This window comes from Notolepis coatsorum (genome assembly GCF_963971535.1).
Source record: "Notolepis coatsorum genome assembly, chromosome: 19".
NCBI lineage: Eukaryota > Metazoa > Chordata > Actinopteri > Aulopiformes > Paralepididae > Notolepis > Notolepis coatsorum.
In genome coordinates, this window is record NC_140183.1 from 57,998,475 (window position 1) to 58,020,211 (window position 21,737).

The 21,737-nt window shown below is 41.8% G+C and overlaps 2 protein-coding genes across 3 annotated transcripts in view; one reads left to right on the forward strand and one right to left on the reverse strand.

The window, feature by feature from the left end:
• The window catches only part of adam22 (ADAM metallopeptidase domain 22), a gene marked incomplete at its 5' end in the record, with an annotated part of 200,552 nt that overhangs the window by 122,071 nt on the left and 56,744 nt on the right, over window positions 1–21,737 (forward strand). Inside the window, 8 exons of the mRNA XM_084336828.1 lie at window positions 10,431–10,497; window positions 10,763–10,839; window positions 11,695–11,769; window positions 16,540–16,611; window positions 18,838–19,004; window positions 19,144–19,228; window positions 20,114–20,204; window positions 20,793–20,844. Coding sequence (XP_084192954.1) covers window positions 10,431–10,497; window positions 10,763–10,839; window positions 11,695–11,769; window positions 16,540–16,611; window positions 18,838–19,004; window positions 19,144–19,228; window positions 20,114–20,204; window positions 20,793–20,844 — 686 coding nt within the window. The remainder of the gene's footprint in view (window positions 1–10,430; window positions 10,498–10,762; window positions 10,840–11,694; window positions 11,770–16,539; window positions 16,612–18,837; window positions 19,005–19,143; window positions 19,229–20,113; window positions 20,205–20,792; window positions 20,845–21,737) is intronic.
• On the reverse strand, window positions 4,495–10,308 carry cldn12 (claudin 12). Of its 2 annotated transcripts, none has more exons than XM_084336832.1 (3): window positions 10,193–10,308; window positions 7,753–8,010; window positions 4,495–7,245 (listed from the first exon to the last, which is right to left on the reverse strand). In XM_084336832.1, exons 2-3 carry the CDS (start codon window positions 7,969–7,971, stop codon window positions 6,355–6,357), a joined length of 1,110 nt encoding a protein of 369 aa, XP_084192958.1. In that variant the 5' UTR covers window positions 7,972–8,010; window positions 10,193–10,308; the 3' UTR covers window positions 4,495–6,354. The 2 variants fall into 2 exon arrangements, with proteins under 2 accessions (XP_084192958.1, XP_084192959.1); XM_084336833.1 differs by having other exon boundaries at window positions 10,272–10,294.

Genomic DNA, 21,737 nt, shown 5'->3' on the forward strand with positions numbered 1-21,737 from the left:
GTCAGACCACACTTACCTGACGCCCAGTGGTAGAATATATTATTACAACAAGGAAATGAGCTTCTGTGCATAATAACACTGGCATGTTCTGTACGAACCGTAGTTCATTATAGTTCATTGTAAAATAGCAACAGTAGTGTAATTATGGTCAAAACCCTATAAATAGCATTTGGAATAATAGATCTTTCTCTCAGAATGAATGCAGCATGGTTTATATAGCGTTATCGGAATATACGGGGTGTAGGCTACTGACTGACTGCGCTCCGCGTAGCTTGATTGATTGATTGATTGAAAAGTTTATTAACAGATTGCAGAATGGGTACAGTACAGTACAGCTCAGTACATACAATTGTTAATTGGGGATGCAGACCAACTTTCGTCTTGTTTACATCAGGGTCCCCCATTTTCAATTCATCATAAATCATAAAGCTCAACTCGTTATTATTTTGCGCACAGACCGCCGAAACACGGGAACGTTTTGATTATATTTAAAAGGCTTTACGTTAAACGAAACAAGTGGAATTTCGAAGCTGTAAGCAGAATAAGTCATATGAATATAGTGTTCTTCCCCCTTTTTACTGTATAAGAAAGAATAGAAAACGCATTGCAATGACACCATGCAGATAGTGGACAGACTATGTATATGATGGGATTCAAGTTCGCGTTTTTGTTGCTCATAGGCATGCTGTCAGAGTATGATATCTTAATCAAACATTCTAGAACATTTGTCGTCACAGATCATGTCCTAATAGAACATAGGCTATGGCATGGATCGTGATATTGTGTGGACTGTAATTATTACTGTACCGGTACCACAGCCTTGTGAGTCCCGCACACAAACATGATGGAATTCAAGTTCATGTATTGAAAGGCATGCCTACATCATACATGCAGTGAGATTCATTGTTCTTGTATATGCTCTCTATTATTGTTTATATAGGCTACCCAATACTGACATCAAAATAGATTGTAGTATGCCTCTAGAAATCATATGCAGCAGGTAGAAAATTGACGGGAGATCCATCGCGATTTGGAATAGAATTGAGGAGAACTTTAATCCCTGGGTATCAATCAAACAACACGGGAAAAGGCAGTCATATTCCAGCGCGGTCTTTATTAGCCGACAACAAAATAGATGCCTCTAAAAATCATATAGCCAATCGAACACAACTAATAAAGGCATTCATATTACAGCACGGTTATAATGACACACAACCAACGCCAAACAGTGGTCAACGAACGGTCTTTATTAGTATTTTGAGCTGTCCAGGCAGAATTGCAGCAATGGTCTTAGGGAGCCGTTGATATCTGACATCACCGTTTACAAGTCCGCCTTTTATTATTTATCCCATAATACGCGATAGTGTCTTCTTGGTTCGACAGCAGTGAACAATCTTCGTGGAGTTTCTCAGGGTTCCGCTCGGGTCAGTCCATTATTTCACATCCCATGGGGGGTGTTTCCTCATTTTCATGACCATATATGGATAATCATGCACGAGCATTGACGGTAGAACAAAGTGGTATTCATCAACACGGAGGGGCATAGAGCCTGCGTACGCACCGTGTGATGAATCCCGACTTCCCTGTGCGTACACTAGTTCTACATTCCGTGCTTACGTGTGGAAATAGAAATGTTCTACGCACACTATTGATGAATGAGGGCCCTGGCTCCTGGCTCCAGCAAACCAACCCCGAACAAGTGAGGGTAAATGTCAGGATGTATACGACGCTTCTTTTATAGAGTGGATCGTTTCGTCCTGTACTCACGCCTCGTCTCGCTTAGCTATTTTCAGCCTGGCTGTGGGGGCGGGCAGCGGTCTGGTACGGTGAGGTTAGGGTGGGTTTGCGTTGCCACTGAACTTCTTGAGAACTCTCCAATTAACAAAGAAACCTTTCAGAATTCATGGCACTAACCCGCGGTACATGCCGCGTAGGGCTGGGCGATATGGCAAAAAATCATATCGCGATAACGGTATGATAATGTTATCATATCACTCGATATCGATAATTATCGAAATTGTTATAAGTAAAAAATAAATAAAAAATATTTTTTTTTCTTTTTTTAAACAACAGATGTATGTTTATTTTGCAGCAATTCTTTGTCGTTGCCGCCATCTTTAGTGTTACATCCCCTCACACTCCAGTTCTCAGGCTGCAGCTGGTTTAAAAGCGAAAATAAACCGGCTTCTCTGCTGGCTGTGGCTCCAGGGGAGTTGAACAGTTCTGGCTCTGCTAGTTTATTTTCGATCTTTTGGCGCTTTTTTGGTGGACAAACCACCGCACATGTGCACTGTGACTCGTGACTGGAGACTAGCTCTGCTAGCACACATAGCCTACTGTGTACAGACGGTTTCAAACTGTATTTTAAATTAGAAAGCAAACAAAATAAATGGACAAGAGAAAAATAAATCTCAATTTGGTCAGTATTGTCATTTGGACAAGCAAAGCCATTACTTTAAGTTGCAGGCAAGAAAGACAATCTGTCCACTGTCTCTGGTTTTAAAACTGCCCTGTTGCAGGTCGATATTTTATTTTTTCGATATTCGATATCGATTATTAAAATATATCGCGATATTTATCGTTATCGTTATATCGCCCAGCCCTAATGCCGCGCTAAAAAAACATTATGATGCCTCAACCGGGCTTCAGCCAGGTTGTAAAAGGTGGCTGTCTCGTCCAGGTTTGGCCAGGTTCTAAACAGTGGAGGAACGGGCTGTGTGTGCCAGACAGGCCACGGCACGGCTAAACCCTCTGGCCAGAGGAGACGAGACCTTTGTGGTCTTTTGTGAACTCCTCTCCTGCCCCCTTGCAACCTGAATTGCAATCAGCTGTGGTTTTAGAAACTTGAGCAGTTATCGTGCAGGACTTAACCCTTTCACTACCACACTACCAAAATAATGGTTAACCCTTTCACTGCGACAATACAGAAGGTTAACCCTTGTTTCACTGCCACACGACAGATGGTTAACCCGTTCACTACCACACTACAGACGGTTAACCCTTTCACAACCACACTACATAAGGTTAACCCTGTCACTACCACACTACAGACGGTTAACCCATTCACTACCACACTACAGAAGGTTAAGCCGTCAGACATCCACTGTGCTCGTCTTCCCCCGCCCCCATAACAAGCAAACCTCTCTCTCTCTGTTAATCAGTGGAGGTTTATTCTGAGCCTGTCTTGTGAAAAGTATGACAATAGATCAACTGAGGTCAGTGATGTCAATGTTTTTTTAGATTTCAACAGCAACTAGAACCCGAGTGGGATCTCGCCATATCAAGGTAGAGAGCTAGGCAGTGGTGGAGGAGGTACACAATTCCTTTACTTAAGTAAAAGTAGAAATACCCAGATAAATGAGTGCTCTGGTAAAAGTAAAAGTCCTCCATTCAAATTCTACTTAAGTAAAAGTAGTAAAAATAGTGTTTGCTATTGAATTTACTTAAGTATCTAAAGTAAATGTATGTGTTCTACATGACGTTTGTGTATTCCAGTGCTTGGGAGCATCCAATCCTCTTCTAACCATTGACCTCTAAAGGTTACAGTGGTATGTGGTCCAGTTAAGCTGCTCTGATTACGTCCTCTTCAAGTTGACAGGCTTCAAAAGTGAAAGTATAATGTTAATCATGTTTTCTTTGCTAAATATTTTTCTTCAAAGTAACTAGTAACTGATGGATGGGTTTAGATAAATGTAGTGGAGCAAAAAGTACAATATTTCATTTGAAATGTAGTGGAGTAAAGTATAAAGTTCCCTAAAAGGAAAATATGCACGTGAAGTACAATTAGCTTGGAAAAGTACAGTACTTGAGTAAACAAACTTAGTTACTTTCCACCACTGGAGCTAGGAGACAATTCATAGGCAGGGTGACATCGACCATTGTTCGTGCATTTCTTGGAAGTAAAGTGCGTTGACCTCACAGGCCATTGATTACTTCCTTAACCGATCAATAAAGTGGTAGATTGGAGCCATAACCATTTGACATAACCGCACGTGGAGCAGATAATTATTCCCTCCTCTGGTCTGCGATCCAATCGGGTTAATGTGCTGTTCAATTGTAGAGCCTTTGGACTAAAGGGTCGGCAGGTTCACACACTCACAGTCTTTCAGAGTGTATGTTAATTATGGACCTTTTCAGGAGAATTCCGTTGCCGTGGGAACGGCCTGGAGAGTATTTCCTGTCAAGCGCTACTGTATTAGCAAACACTGTGACAGGAAATAGACCTGCTTCTGTTTAGAATGTTGGAAAAGGTCAATGACGCTAATTTATAACACTAAGGTGCAAAAAGAAAAGAAGATCCAGATTGGGCCTTTGACCGTTTCACTACACTACAAAGGGTTAACACTTTCACTATCACACTACAAAGGGTTAACACTTTCCCTACCACTCTAACCATCTGTAGTGTGGTAGTGAAAGGGTTAACCTTATATAGTGTGGCAGTGAAAGGGTTAAGTAATCTAGCAGAAACACAGAAGCGGACATCCAGTTTTAATTACAAGGTTTTATTAAAGTTTTAAGTCAGTAAAAAAAAGCTGTTTCACATAGATACAAATCTTCAGTGTTGTACGACATACAAATAAAGACAAAAACAATAACATTGCGGATGCACACAATTGATGATGCATTCATTCACTAACATTTTGACAAAAGATGTATACAAAAATGTATTGACCTGATCTCAAGCCCCGCCCTCTTTTCTTGATCCAACAATCACAACTGTTGCTTCCCAATGACTATAATCAGTAGGATGAGACTTGATTACGAGGTTCATCCCTGAAGAGGCCTCTCTGCCGACTTGGCAGAAGTTACAAAATAGCCAATCGGAACAGAACGGGAACGGGATTTGACAAAATAATTGAACACCAAGCATTCAGTAAAGTGTTCCAACTGCTAACTTTAACATAATTAATTAATTATCTCCTTAACAGATTTTGGGTGGATGAACAGCCTCAGCATTTTTATAGAGATGTTTTTTTTGGTTTTTGTTACAACGATTCTTAACAAAAGATTAACTACTGTATATAAACATAACCTTCAGCAAATAATGTAATCCAAATAACAAAACCATACGCCTGTGTAACAGAATTAGGCACTGCTGAAGAATTTCTTTGTACCATAATTGTTTGGCTGTTATAAATTCGTATGAACATGCAAACATTGTTAATATTTATGTCACAACAGATGATTATGGAACACTCAAGAGGCAATATCAATAAAGGATAATGAAGGCATTCATTTTTTAATAAAGGCAAGTGTAACCTGGCACATCGTTTAGTGCATTTAACTACTTCACAACTTAACAGCTGCTCTTCACAGAGCACTGTGACAATATCAGCGATACACACACACTGTACAACAGAAACAGGATACAAAACAGAGATTAGTCAAGTTAGTAGCCGTCCCTTTACTCATCAAGTAACTAAGAATTAGTTTTGTTCAATGTTCAGTGATTTAAAGTTAATCAGTGTTTTATATACAGTGGTGCTACAGGTGCTAGAGGAAGGCCTCCCTAATGGCAGCTCCACGTGTGCTTAAGTGACATTAGTGTATGATCAGAAATATGATTTGTCTAGTATTAATTTTTTTTTAAATGTATACAAAAATAAACAATAGAATTTTACAAACTTGCAATGACGTTTCAACAACAAAATCCTGAGTGCTGAAGTTAAACTACAATACTAGGACTCTGTCCAGTGTTGTTGACAACAGTGCTTGTGTATGTGTGTGTGTGTGTGTGTGTGCTAGGTCACTGTTGTAAACTGACACAGTCTTATCCTTCATATGGCACCTTACAGGGCCTTTAGATGGCCTCTCGTGTCCTACGTTTGGGTATTTATAGATCTGACACGACTGGATAGGTTAAACTCCATACAGCGCTCATCTTGTTAGCTTTCACCCATCAAGTCCTGTTAGATATATAAACAGCGACAAGGTACAGAGGACCTTCTCAATGGACACTGGGCTTTCAGTGTGCTGAGGTTAGTAGTAGTGTATGCTCCCTTTAAATCCCTGGTTAATAAGAGCGCAACCAATACAGGATGTCTGGAGAATAATATACAGATATCTGGGGAGAAAGATGCCAGCTATATCTGCTCTGCTGATGGACAAATGGACAATTCCTCCACATGATCGCTTTCAGCAAAACAATTAGGACATGATGTATAATTGATGTATAATTAAACATTACCGATATTAATGTTACTTTACATTTATTTTAATAATAGATTCATCATAATCTACAGGCACAGATAATGCCTTTAGGCTTTAGGTGTGAGGTACAGGTATGCGGCCAGTCCAAACCTTTGGGCCAGAAATGGCCAGTAACATTGGTGCTCCCGATATATCCGTCACGCCTTACTGCGTAAGTACAGGAATGTCAATCTCTATGGCGGACATCCGCGAGCGGGTGGAGTAGTGTTGGCCCGCATAGCCTTGAGAAGGCGCGTAGCTCTGAGAAGGCGCGTAGCTCTGAGAAGGCGCGTAGCTCTGAGAAGGCGCGTAGCTCTGAGAAGGCGCGTAGCCCTGAGATGGGGCGTAGCTGTACACCTGGGTGCCCCCCGCCTCCGACCCGTAGCCATCCGGGGCCGAGATCTGCGACATGTAGACCTGGGGCGCACCGGGGTGCCCCACGCTCTGGACGTAGCCCTGGGAGGCGGCGGGGTGCCCCACACTCTGGACGTAGCCCTGGGAGGCCACGTACGGCTGGGTGTCGATGACCGTGGGCATGTAGGCCTGCGGCGGGAAGGGCTGGGGGCCGTAGACCGGCGAGGAGGGAGGGTATCCGTTGGCGGTGAGAGGCTGGGCGGACAGAGAGGTGGACATGGAAGGCGACGGCAGCCAGAAGGGGGAAGGCAGCTTCTTACACATGCAGTACCACATGGACATCAGCAGCGAGGCCAGCATCAGGCCCCCGGAGCAGCCGATGGACACGTAGACGGCGAATCCGTCGGAGAAGATCTTGTCGTACCGGAGGTTCAGCTCCTTGGTGCGGAACAGGAACCACACCGAGGGCGCCATGGGGATGGCTCCGGCGAGGAACAGGAACATCCCGGCGACCAGGTGGCAGCCGGCGCTGTTGACCAGGAAGCGGGCGGTCTTGATGTCCGGCTCGGGCTTGTCTGAACAGCAGCAGGTCTTAAACATCCCCGTCATGCAGAGCAGCAGGGCCACGGTGCCCAGCAGCAGGCCTGAGGGCAGGCAGAACTGCAGGAGCCGGAGGTCCAACTGGTCCACTTTGGAGTACCACTGGAGGAAAGAGAGAACATGGCATCTGTTAGGGCAATTCAGCTTACGTGCATAAAGAGAATGCCCGGCTCCTCAACCGTAGTCGATTTGTAACAGCGGATAAAGAAAAAAAATAAAGTTATTCTACAGTGTAAGTAGCAGCAGTGTGTGTGTGTGTGTGTATGTAATAAGTGTGCTTGTGTGGTGTGTAAGTCTCTAAGGTGCTTTTGTGTGTATGTGCATGTGATAATTCAGAGTCTATCCGACAGTAGTCTGATTGCCCGGTGGAAGTAGCTGTTCAGTGTTCTTTTGGATGTGGACATGACCTTGGACTGTGAAAACAAGGGAAAATTCCCATATAAACCTCCAGAGAATGACATACACCCCCCCCCCACCCACACACGTTAACATATGATTTTGTGGTGGGGGTTTATTATGATTACAGTGTAGGGCAGTTGTAGACGGTGAAAGCAGTAGGTAGGTATTTGGTGTGGGGTGTGTATTTGTTTACATTTCTGCTGGACCTACCTCTGAATCATAGTAGTAGCAGCCCGAGTAGCCGTCCTGCTTCACACACTTGGCCCACAGGCCGTCGTACACGCTCACGTTCTTGGCGTTCCGATTGAAGGTGACAAGTCTTGTTATACGCCACTGTGGAATTAGCGCTGCCAGGGCGATCCCCCCCACGGAAACCAAGGCGATGAAGAAGGAGAAGGCATTGGTGGCGTGGATGTCCCGGCACGACATGGTTGATTCTGACAAGAACGGAGGTCGCTAGGGAACTTCCTGTGGGGTGGCGGGACGGGACAGAAATAGCAGTGAGAACGGTGGCAGTCAGGTGGGTGTAATGGTGGGTTGAGACAAAAACAAACCCTGGTCGAGTTAAAACTGTGACACTTGGTTTACTATAAGTCAAAAAGAAAGTGTAGCTTCAACACTGTTAGTAGTAACAAACTAACTACATCAAGTCACGCCTCCATTGTAAATATACTAACTACTAAATAATGACTGACCCGTCTGGTTATTAAAAAGGTAAAATAAAAGAGAATACAAAATAAAAACGAAGTACTAACCTTCGTACTGTCTTTTACTAGTATGCACTCCGCCTATATTATTACCTACCTACTATGCTAATATTTCTTTACTACTATGCACACAAGACCGTAGCACTCAAGTTCAGCACTGTTTGACAAACAATCCTATTTACCCATAGCTGTCAGAGTTGTACCCTTCCTGCTGACTTCTTGTGCAGAACTTGTAAGTCGCTTTGGATAAAAGTGTCAGCTAAATGACTAAATGTAAAATAACGTTTTTTTTTAACAGTATTGTGGCCTACTACTCATATAACAACTCATGATATGATGACCCCATTGCAATTGCCAGACCGACCCAGCTATGGGCAACCCCCCTCTATATTTCTATTCACTACAGTATAGTTGACCCAATAGCTGCTCTCCCCTGGAAACAATGCTCTCATTTCATTAGCGAACAGTAGGAACGAGCTGATACTCAGCCTACCAGACAAGTAGAGACAGACCTATAGAACATGAACTGTACTGCACAACAATTAACAATCAAATTGGATGCATTTAGTTTGTTTATAAAACAGTAAAGTTAGTGTGGCGGTGGCATGGATGGCCAGTGTTGACTGACACAGAATGACTGAAACTATACATTTATATTTACCACATATATATATATATGTCTGAATATACATTATAATCCTTCTATATACCTACTTATACACCTGCATATAACTCTGTATGATAGCATGTACAATTGGCTGTATATATCGTATATTATATATATATATATTTATTCTTACTGTATATATCCACATCTGTCTGTACATACCTGCATATAATCCTTTTTACATATATGTAGATACTATACTGTACATATCCCTTACTCTTACCAGTTATGCTGCTGGCCAGTATGACTTACTTTATATACATGTATCACTGTACATTAATACTACAACTCTGTACATACATCTGATACTATATTCAGCACTATATTCAGTAGTACTCATTTATATAGTTTATTACCCAGTTTAATCACCTAGTGTACATTGTGTATTACTATTGCACTACTAATGTTACATTTGCGCTCTGTTTGGATGCCAAGCCTCTTTTCGTTAAACTGTACTTGTGCTGAAAATACATTTGAATCTAATCTAATACTTGATTGATTGATTGAAAATGTTATTAACAGATTGCAGAATGGGTACAATACAGTACAGCTCAATACACACAATTGTTAAGGGGATGCAGACCAGAGAAATACTTTCGTCTTGTTTACATCAGGGTCCCCCATTTTCAATTAATCATAACATAGACATACAGATAGACAGTACTGTTACATCTAGACATTTATGACATACCAGATCTACAAATATACAGTACTGTTTATGAGTACAAAAGGAGTCTAAAAAGAGAGTATACATTTGAGGGGGAAGAAACTGTACATTGGAGACTTATGCCTGGCTGCTATTCAAGTGGTTGACTAAAATCCCCATGGCAAACAAAAAGAGTTAAGCTAACCACCGTATGGATATAGCTATGAATTGAGGTGCCTTGCAAGTATTGTGTTCCTGATACAGAACCCGTTGGTTTTGTTCTTTGAGAGAAGACCAAAGCCCAGGGTGGGCTAATATGTCTGCATTTGGCGTTAGCTAAACAAGCCAACATTAGCCAGACAGCCTGGGTGGTTTACGTCAGATAGTATTGCTCTATTAAAGAAAACCTATACCAACAAGTTAACTAGGGATAAGGAAAGATAAGGAAATGTAAACGTGAACACAAGTAGTTAACGTTACGCAGCCTTTAGCTGTTACTAGCAATGAATGAGACAACCTGTTGCGTCTCAGTTTGGAAGATGTGACGAGACTCAAACACGGCTATTCGATAGAGAGGTGTCATATAGATAATTGGTTAGTTACTTCACCGGTCGATTGAACATGTCCTACCTTATATTCTTTTAGCATTTCAATCTCGTTTTAAGGCAACATATGTGCCATTTCCAACTTGTTTGTTTCTGAGTCCTACCGAACAACAAGGCAGGATCAGGATGTGACTGGCTGGCTTCCACACGCGCATGCGCGTCGCTAGGGGAGACCGCATCAAACTGGTCACTTGATTGCATTTCTTACTATTTATTATGAACATATATTAATATTACTGCGCCCCTCTTTTTGTGTCTCGCAGGGAGATGTCCACATTCACATGATATACAAATCTGCCGGGCAGGAGGGACTTGCTGACCTTCTCAATGGTGAGATGCTGACACCTGACAGTAGTCAGTAGAGAGGCAATTTATGAATGAACAATGAACTAAGCTGTAATTTATAATAAATAATAATAATAATTTAGGACCTGCTCATGTATGCGATTCGTCTCTGCGATTAACCCATCCCATTTCAACTGCTACAATAGAAACACAAGGGGAAAAAACACTCATTGCGTATTGATAAATGTCGGGGATCTAGTGTTTACATGATGATACACTAACTCCTATCCTTATTGTTTGTGGTTTCCAGGAGATCTCCCTGAGCCGCCATTCCCTAGTCCTCCATTTCCTGGGTCAAAGGTTATTCATCGAAGGAAAAAGAGACAGGTAACGTCATGCACTATCAGATTAAGCTACAGGACTATCAGTTGGAAAGTGTCAGCCATGTTAGCAGGAGGAGAACTGATGGAGTCAGTCAGTTTAAATTCAGGTGTGTGTGTGTGTGTGTGTGTGTGTGTGTGTGTGTGTGTGTGTGTGTGTGTGTGTGTGTGTGTGTGTGTGTGTGTGTGTGTGTGTGTGTGTGTGTGTGTGTGTGTGTGTGCGCGTGTGTGTGCGTGCGTGCGTGTGTGTGTGCACGCGCGTGCGTGTGTGTGTGTGGCTACATACGTGACACAGAGATAATTATCCTCTGTCTGCTTTTCTGTCAAAGTGAATCATGTTGTATCCCGCGTGTAAACTTTAATATTCACTAACCTAAAAGAGATGTGTACTCTACTTCCTCTCCCTTCTCTCCCACACAGCTGCTTTACACATCCTCTCTTCCTCATCCTCTCTCTCATGAAGTATTTATCATGTGAGAGAGAATATTGCTCTCTCTCTCTTCTCCCAGACTTGGCTGGGCTATAGTTGTCTTCAGCCGTCACTCGCCCCAAATACTGAGATCTGTGTACAGTAGACTACTCCGGTTTACTGGAATCCATAGGCGGAGATTTAGGGGGGGTTTGATCCTTTATTGATCTCCCCCCCCCCACCCCCCCCCCCCCCCCAATAGACACACATTCAGCCCCCAACTTTTAAGATATTTCTGTTCCAGGAACTCCCATCTGATTTGTTGTTTAAGATGTGATTTAGTACAGTGTTCCATACCGGTGTCCGCTGTAGGTGGGGATGTGCAGAGACAGAGAGACCTATGATCTGAATAGAGTCCTTCTTGTCTTCAGCTGTTGTGTGTTTCTCTTCCAGGCTCCACGTGTGTCACGCAGCGTTGAGGACGAGACCAAATACATCGAGCTGATGGTGATTAACGACCATCTGATGGTGAGCAGCGTCCCGTTGAGACACGATAAGAGCTGTCGTATCGATATCTTTCAATGTTGTTATAATGTTGTTGCTTCCTGTTTCGTAACATGTTAACAGAACTGTTTGTGAAACTATATATAGAACTATATTGAATTTGCGTAAACTGTATAGAAGGATGTAAATGTGTTTTTTCAGAGACAAGGTTCTGGTCCCCATTGACCATATTCACACGGTGGCCATTTTGCTCTTATGTTTATTTGTTTATTTAAAGGATCCCCATTAGCTTATGCCGTTGCAGTTGGCTAATCTTCCTGGGGTCCACACACAATCAACATTACAACAAATACAACAAATAATACATTAATACAGTCAATAATAAAAAATATATTTAACAACCAAATTAAATAAATAAGTAAAAGAACATACAGTACAATTATTGATACAGTAAAAATATAAAAATAAATCCAGTTTAACTCAACAAGTCATTGTTGAAGTTAAATGATCTTGTGGAATTTAAAACGGCACAATTAATGTATAAAGCAAAAAGTCATGCACTTCCAAGAAACATTCAAGAATTGTTCTTTGATAGGGAGGGGGGTTATAATCTGAGGGGCGAACACAATTTAAAGGTGCTAAACGTACGCACTACCATGAGAAAACACTGCATCTCGATATGTGGAGTGAAACTGTGGAACAGTCTAAATGTGGTGCTAAAGCAATGTCCAAACATGAGACAATTCAAACTGATGTATAAGGAAATTATGTTCACAAGGTACAGGGATGAGGAAGGGACTTGATATTCACGGGTGTTTACATTTTTATTTTGTTTTCTATTTTATTTTATTTTATACATATATAGTTTTTGTTTTTTGTTTTGCATATATATATATATTCTTTTCTTTTCTTTTCTTTTTTATGTTTAAAATAGTACACTCATTTGAGTAGTGGAAAAGGGGTAGGATTAAATAAGTGTATACTTCTTCCTACTCCTTTTCGAACATGTAGATTGAGTTGTTTTGCTTTTTGTTATTGTTTGTTGTATTCATTGCATGTTCGAAATAAAGACTTCAAATCAAAATAAAAAAATCATTCTATACAAACATGAACAAAAAGCAAACATCTCTATAAGCGTCCAATCAACCCAACTAAACAAACAAAGAAAATTAAATAACCTGTCATCAAACACTTAATAAGTGCATCTTCAGTCTCTTTTTGAACAATATTTTGTTTTTTTCTTTGCGGATATCATGCTCAGGTTAGGTTTCTTTCCCAAGGTAGGAACAGGGTGGAAGTGAATGAGTAAATTAGTTTGAATATGGCCACCAGTGATACAGTGGGACATTAAATCCATGTGTTGTGTTAATTACAGCTCAATTAAATGCTATATGGTAGCAGTCCCTATAAGACGAGGTATTGCTATTTCCTTTTATCTACATCATTCCATGGAGCTGTAATTACACACAAGGATGCAATGTCCCTGATGACATCACTGGTGGGCTATATTCAAACTAATTTACTCTCAATAGCTGTCAAACTAAATTAATGTGTGCAAAAGAGTTTTTGGATGTGTGTGAGATTAGGTGCAAAATAAATCAGCAAGTGCCCCTTTAAATGAAAATGCTTGCATTGTTGACTTTTCCAATATTATTACTCACTGTTTTAGATCACATAGACTCAATACAGATTAATATAATATAATATAATATTATTAGGGCTGACCTCGTCTAGTCGAATAGTCGACTAATCGATCGAAAGGAGCCGTAGTCGACTGCCAACCTCTGTGGGGCGACAGTGGCTCAGGAGGTAGAGCAGTCGTCTGGCAATCCGGAGGTTCCCGGTTCGATTCCCGCTCCTCCCGGGCAGCATGTCGATGTGTCCTTGAGCAAGACACTTAACCCCTAATTGCTCCCGATGAGCAGGTTGGCACCTTGCATGGTTGCCTCCGCCGTCGGTGTGTGAATGTGTGTGTGAATGTGTGAGTGAATGGGTAAAATGTGAGTAACAAAATTGTAAATAAAAAAAATATAAATATAGAAAAGCAGCCATTTAGCCATTTAGTCGAATAAAAAAAAATGTAATATAATATTATTATTATTATTATTATTATAATTTTTGAATCATTCTTTCCAAAAGCACAGAGGCCTAGAAGCCTGGCTAACGCTAATGGCGCACATACCAGCGAGGCTAACTGCCTAAGAAGACGGGCACAGAGGCACTGAAAGAGTATTTCACACACTAGACAAATATCAAGATGTATCCATCAGTGGACCAATTGCATGCTTTCGCAGAGTACAAGAAGCCTTCAGTCGACTCCTTCAGACATTAAGCACCCCCCACAGCCCAAATGGAATGATATATATTATATATACAGTATATATGTTTATTTTAAAAAAAATTTTTATTCAGGGGAGTAATCGCACAGTATCTGCACATTTCGGCCAATCAAAGTCGACTATACAAATCCTTAGTCGGGGACAGGCCTAAATATTATTATATAATATTATTTATAGACTCAATACAGACAGCATGTCACAAGATTCCATACTTATAGAATCACATTAATTTAAAATGTCCTTCAAACATCCTGTTGACAGGCGTGTTGGTCTAGTAGTCAATGCCATAATCGTATTACAGGGAAAGCATTGCCTGCTTTCTTTGGGGGAAATAGCGCCCAGGGAATCACTTTGATAATTGGCATTGAGTCTCAGGATAGGTAACGTTTGAATCAATGCAGGCGCAATATCGTCCACATTGGACATGACAGCTGTAAACCTTTATTCTCTGCATATTGTTTACCTTTATGATACCGTGCTTGGCTCTGAAGCTATCTGAAAACATGCTACGTAATGTTTATTGAACTACTCGCACAATTCAAAATATGGCAATTTGAAAATATGAAATTCAAACCATACCGAATCCCAAATGTCACATTTAAGTAGACAGATGTTTAAATTAGTTTTTCTTTCAAATGTAAACTTTGTTTATTGAAGTTTTTATGGCAATACAAAATGAGCAGTAGGTCAAACTGTACACATGCTAGATTGCACATATCTACATATAAGTAGTCAAAATACAAGTCTGTTGAACATAGACTACCGCGAATACACCACAAACAAATATATATCATTAGTTCGGACATATAGCCAATTGGACAGATATTGATTGTATACTGAAGGATTGTACAGAAGAAAGACAGAAATAAAAAAAAAAAAAAAATTAGAAGGTAAACATCGGGTTACACCTCACCACATATGTAGACAGATTAGACAGATGTTTGAGACATATTTAAATGTGTTAAAGTTCAGAGGTTAAAGCCTAATGATCAGCAGGTAGTACGGTACTGTCATCTTTTCCAACAGGCCTCCTGACTGTGCCTGTGTCGGCTCCACTATGCCCTGTTGTATCATCAGTTGGCCTTTTAATGTACTTTTAAAAGTACATCTTTTAAAGGTTATGTTTACGTTCATGTTTGTTGTGCCGTTGCTCTAGAGAGTATGAGACTTGCAGGGTGCACTTCACCCAAAAAAAAAGAAGCTGATTTATTTTGCACATACCGTAATTCCTCTAATAGTAACCGGTATTCAATTAAAAACCGGGTCTCTATTAATGACCGGGTGCGCTGTTGAGCTAAGCAATTATAAGCCGGCCTCCTAATACAAGCCGGGTATATTTTGTTATTGTTGTTATATGCTGGCCTGGCTGTGCAGTAAATACCATATAATGGTATGGTGTTAATGTTTACCAAGAGAGTAAGCCTACCTCAGAATTGTATAAAACGAAGTTATTATTATTATTATTATTATTATTATTATTATTATTATTATTATTATTATTATTATTATTATTATTATTATTATTATTATTATTATTATTATTATTATTATTATACCAGTATTGTGATTGCACTATTTTACTTTATTTTACTTTTTTTGACCACCTGTAATTGCACTGTTTACTACCGTATTTCATACAGTACTTGGTTTCAATAAATGAACCCAGTACATTTTACTGGGTTCAAACTGACACAAAATGTTGATTTATTCATTATGATCGATTTGAAAATTAGAAATATAAGGCCTCTCTCTTATACATGCCTCCTCCTAATACAAGCCTGGTATCCGCTACAGTTGAAACAAATACAAGCCGGGGTTACTATTAGAGGAATTACGGTAATCCCACGCACATCCAAAAACCTTTGCACACATTCGGTTTGCAATGAACACAACCAGTGGTGCGTTATTGAAATCATCTGGGGTGACACGCACCACGTGCACGCGCGCTCCCGGCGCGTGCGCGCGCTCCCGCGAATGCGCATTTAATGTCCCCTCGCTTGGGCACAGACTAAAGACAGTGCCTAATTGCCTCTACGAATGGAATGTAACACGTCTTCACAACAAGGTTAGGTGTGAATGTGTCTGAGAACGTATTTAACACACCTGACGACCGGAGCTATTGATATGCAAATAGCGAGTGAGGTCCCACACCGTGCTACCCCGTCCCATGAACAACGCATGCCTGAACACAACACAAGGATTCAGTGTCCCCGATGACATCACTGGTGATCATATTCAAACTCATTTTACTCTCAATAACTGTCAAATGAAATGAATGTGTGCAAAATTGTTTTGAGTTTTTGGATGTGTGCGAGTGGGATTTATGTGCAAAAATATATCAGAATTGTTTTTCGGTGAAGTGCCCCTTTAAGCAAATTGCATTATTGTCCCATATAATAACATTGATTTATCTGTGTGTGCCTCCCCCCCCTTCTCTCTGCCTCTCTGTCTCCAGTATAAGAAGCATCGGCTTTCCATTGGGCAGACGAATAATTATGCTAAGTCAGTGGTCAATATGGCTGACATGGTAAGAACCGTATCGATCACCTTCTTGGAAACGCTTTGCCACAAGCACTCTCAGGTATTGGGAGTTGAGGAATACATATTACACGCTGATTCCTCGTTTGGCCTACCTCATTCCCTCGCCACTTAAAAATCATGTCCCGACCCATAATTTGCCGGCGGGCAGCCCATTAACCAGCCGGTGATGAGTTCCAGCCGGCTGGAGGACCTGTGTCTACACCGGCGCTCCGGAGAGCGCAAGGGCAGACGTCTCTCTCTATATATCATTATACGGCCTCCTCTTGTCTGCTGTGCAGCTGCAATCTGATAGGCGGCAGGGTCACTCCTGTAAGCCGATAGGCTCGGCGAAACAGGAAAAGGGTCGCGCCGGGTTCTCATGCCCTTGAGACGGAGTGATCATATGAAACGGATGCTATTTGGGATTAATACTCATTGATCACCATACAGGAGCGCATCTATCCCCTCTCTATCTCTCTCTCTATCTCTGTCCCTCCCTCTCTCTCTCTCTCTCTCTCTCTCTCTCTCTCTCTCTCTCTCTCTCTCTCTCTCTCTCTCTCTCTCTCTCCCTCCCTCTCTTTCTATCTCTGTCCCTCCCTCTCCTCTCTCTTTCTCTCTGTCTTCTCTCTGTCTCTCTCTCTGTCTCTCTCTCTCTCTCTCTCTCTCTCTCCTCTCTCTCTCCTCTCTCTCTCTCTCTCTCTTCTCTCTCTCTCTCTCTCTCTCTCTCTCTCTCTTCTCTATGCTGCCAGGCACACAGACAGAATTCACAATGACATTGAACACATAGGGTGAATACTGTATTACTGCATTTGGATAATATTGTTACAAGTGGATATTACGAGAGAAGGATGTTTGACCTAAGCAATAACATAACACAGTAATAATACAGGTGTGGCCATAACGCTGCCTCCTCTCGCTCCTTAGTCTGTCTGCCCATCTTTGCCATCAGACTGTAGGCCCTGCAGGTTTTTAGTATCGCCCCTCTCCTCTCGTGTTTGTCTGGCCAGACGGCTTAATAGATTTCTATCTTCTCAAAACAAACATGGCCGCCCGTCATTTGTCTTCCCGCTGCCCTTCAGGGGAATGTTACCTCTGTTGACTCCGTCTGTCTCTCCGTCTCTCTCATTATGTAACCCGTCAGATGGTACGTCACACCGACCGGCCGTCGGCCACCTTCACGAGTGATGTTTTGGGGCCGGGGGGGGGGGGAGTTTGCATGTTCTCTCCCCGTGTTGTGTGGGTTTCCTCTGGGTACTCCGGTTTCCCCCACACACCAAAAAAAGACATGCATGCTGGGTATATCCTGCCCTTGCCCCGGGCGCCGCACTGTGTGGCTGCCCGCTGCTCCTAAATGGAACAGAATGGACTGTGTTTATATAGCAGCTCTTATCCAAAGCGCTTTAAGACTTAATGCCTTTATGCGCTTTACAACTTAAACCCGTCCAATCCTTCGCCGTCGACTAATGACGCACTTTTTCAACCATTATCTGAAATTAAAAAAAGAAAAAATCTAACCTTACTGTCATGCACTTGTCCTAATAAACTAACCTACACTGTAGCACTCAACACTCTGATGAACATTGTTACTCAGCTGATAGAGTTGTGTCCTTCCTGATGACTTGTCATACAGAACTTGTAAGTCGCTTTGGATAAAAGCGTCAGCTAAATGACTAAATGTAAATGTAAATGCCTCACATTTTACCCATTCACTCACACATTCACACACTGACGGAGGAGGCGACCATGCGAGGTGCCGACCAGCTCATTGGGAGCAGTTAGGGGTTATGTGTCTTGCTCAAGGACACTTAGACACGCTGCCCGGGAGGAACCGGAATCAAACTGGGAACCTTTCGATTACCAGACGACCGCTCTACCTCCCGAGCCACTGTCGCCCGTCATATTTAGGATGGGCCAAATGTAGAGGACGCATTTCCCCAAGGGGATTAATGAAAATGATGATCATTATTTTACATTAATATTATGAAATAACATTTCTATGCTATGTTATCCCTAAGTAAATACACATGGGTGTGTTTAAAAACAACACATGTTAATAAGTGTTCAGTTAGGAACAGCAAATCAGGTGTCATTTCAACACATTTTGTGTGTCATTCTGGCCATTGTATTCAGTATTTTGTGACTTGTCACTCACACTGGATGTGGACCTTCAGCTGTACTTTCCTCACTAGATGTGTACATTGTGTAATCATTTTGACTGATGTCAATCCACCAGATCTTCAAGGAGCAGCTGAACACGCGCATCGTGCTGGTCGCCATGGAGACGTGGGCGGCCGACAACCGGTTCAACATCGACGACGACCCCATGGTGACCCTCAGGGAATTCATGAAGTACAGACGAGATTTCATCAAGGAGAAGTGTGACTCGGTTCACCTCTTCTCGTGAGTCGGCGTGTTCTCGTGTCCGTCCGGTTGTGTCTCAAAACGCATGATAGAATCAGAATCAGCCTTTATTTGTCATTGTCATACAACAAAACTGCACTTGCCACTCATACAAATTCCCATGTTTTCTCTTTATCAGAGGGAATCGATTCCATAGCAGCTGGGGAGGAGCTTCCTATATGGGCGGAGTTTGCTCCCTCACTAAAGGAGGCGGAGTCAATGAGGTAACGCCCTCCTGCACGCATGGTCATTTCAAGTTTCAAGGTTTTGTTTTATTTGTCACATATAAGGTATATGTACATTATACATTATACATTATACAACTTGGTTCTGTATGACCCTCCTGAGATTGTGCTTCATACAGTAAAAGAGTAAAAGACCAAACACTATACAAAATAATACAATACACAAGGCCCCCTTTCAGTACTTTTGTCAAACAAAAAACATCTCATAATAGGTCCACAAGATCTACCCAGAGAGGGGACTGTACTGTGCCATTTAGGTCCAGCTCCTTCAGTTAATCCTGTTTTGCAGTCAGAGCCACTCAGTTTTGGAACATCCTACCAATTGAAATACGATACTGTGCTACCTACCACACCTTTACAGAAAAACTCAAGACCTGGCTATTGACAAATCAAACACGTGATCACTTTTAATCAGTTCATTGTGTATTTTGTTATTGCTTTTACTATTAGGTTGGATTGTGTTGTAAATATTGTGTTTTACTTTTAATGCTTGTGTTTTAGGTGTATGGTTTTATAACATCTTGCCAAAATGACTACAGTTGCGAATTAGCCAGCTGGCTAAAACTGGCACATTTACATAAATGTTGATTAATGTGTACTGTCCTTTTTTAAATAAACTGAATCCGAAACTCAAAACTAAAATATACAAAATGCTGAAATGCATTTGAAATAGAAGGACCGTGTGCAGACTCAACCACATAATAATTAAGTGGAATAAGCCATGGAATAAGTAATTTAGTCGTTGAGTTTACACTGTCCTAATTTTTATTTCTTATTTTGAGACTAATGAGACTGGTATTGCTTTATGCATTGAGCAAGACTGATCTGTTTTGTCTCCTCTTCCTCTTTCTCCTCCTTTCCTAGTACGGAAAGACAGATGAGATGGCCATAACTCTCGCGCAGTCTCTCGGACAGAACATTGGCATCTTCTCTGACAAGAAGAGGATCCTTAACGGTACAAACAGACCTCCGCACCCAACACGCCGTATCGGCTGCTCGCCCGCACAGTCACTTGCCATCTGCCTCGGCCGGGGCGTGATGTCACTTGACGTCACGTGATGTCACATGCATTGAATCAAATCAAATCAAATGTATTTGTAAGGCCCGACAACACACGTTAATGTCCCACACGTCTTCTTTAAACATGTCAAGAAGAAACATCACAATAAATCAAGAACAAAACAAAAAACATCCATGAAATCCAAAATAAAATGTAAAATAAAGAAATAAATGCAACACTCCCAGACATACCCCACGTGAAGGTAAGGAAAAACTCACTAATAAAGACCTAGCAATAGGAAAAAAGCACCACAGGCAATGTGGAGGGGAGAAACCTTAGAAGGGCCGTTCAAGGGGGGGATCTCCCTTCTTAGATGTCAGTGATAGTAGTGTTGCTATGGATGATAAACACAATACACAAAACTAAAATATATTTTGCTACTGCCATCTGCCATCTGTGGGGCTTGATGTCACATGCATGTCATGTGATGTCACGCAACGTCACATGCATTGACCGTGGAAACTTCTGTGTGCTTTCTAACAGGCGAGTGCAAGTGTGACGACCGCTGGTCAGGCTGCATCATGGACGACGTTGGGTAAGTTTCTTCCAAAGTCTGTCGCTCCATCAAATCACGCCGTGTAACGGGAGCCAGTGTCCCAGACCTCCCCCTCTGTACTGTGTTGGTCTTGTCCCCTAGTCAGTGTCACTCAAAACCATCAAACTTTAAACCATCAAAGCTTTACTTCAGTATGCAGTCTAGTGCCACTGGTTAGAGGCTTGTTAGGATTAGTAAGAGCACACCTATAACACCTGGTAAAAAAAAACAGACATGTTATAAGTTAAGTTAAGGTATACGTTAACTTATGTTATAGTTTTATTAATTACCTTGGGGAAATCAAATTGTGTGGATAGATGCTCATAATATTCATAAAATCGAAGTTGTTGTAATTTGGTAACTCACCAGTAGATGGCAGTAAAGCCTTGTTTATTCTATAGGGAATCTGTAGGCTATATGTGCCATGTCAACATAGGACCACGGATGATAGATCAGTCACTGGGTAAACCTTGTGTTTCCAGTTCTCTCAGTAACTGTGGCACATGTTTGTCCTCCACTGTGTGTTTGTGTCTCTATGTGTGTATCTCTGTAGCAGTTAGCTTGGCAGTGTGCCACTGTGACCATACAGGATGTGGGTGTGTGTGTGTGTGTGTTTGTCGTTTTCAGTGTGTGTCTGTTGTGCTCTTGAGTGCGTTGTGGTTGTGTGTGTGTGTCAGTGTGTTTACACCCCTCTTCTTAAATACCTCTCGCGTTCCCCTCTCAATCCCGAATGGGACAGCAGGTGAGCAGAAGTCTGGCTAGATCGGTGCTCGTGCGGTTCGACCCAACTGGCTGCCAGTCACCACAACCTTTCCCATTTCATCCAACAGCATTACGGCGCTCGGCGGCTCAAGCCCCGCCCTCCCCCCCCCCCTCCTCTCCGCCTTAGCTTT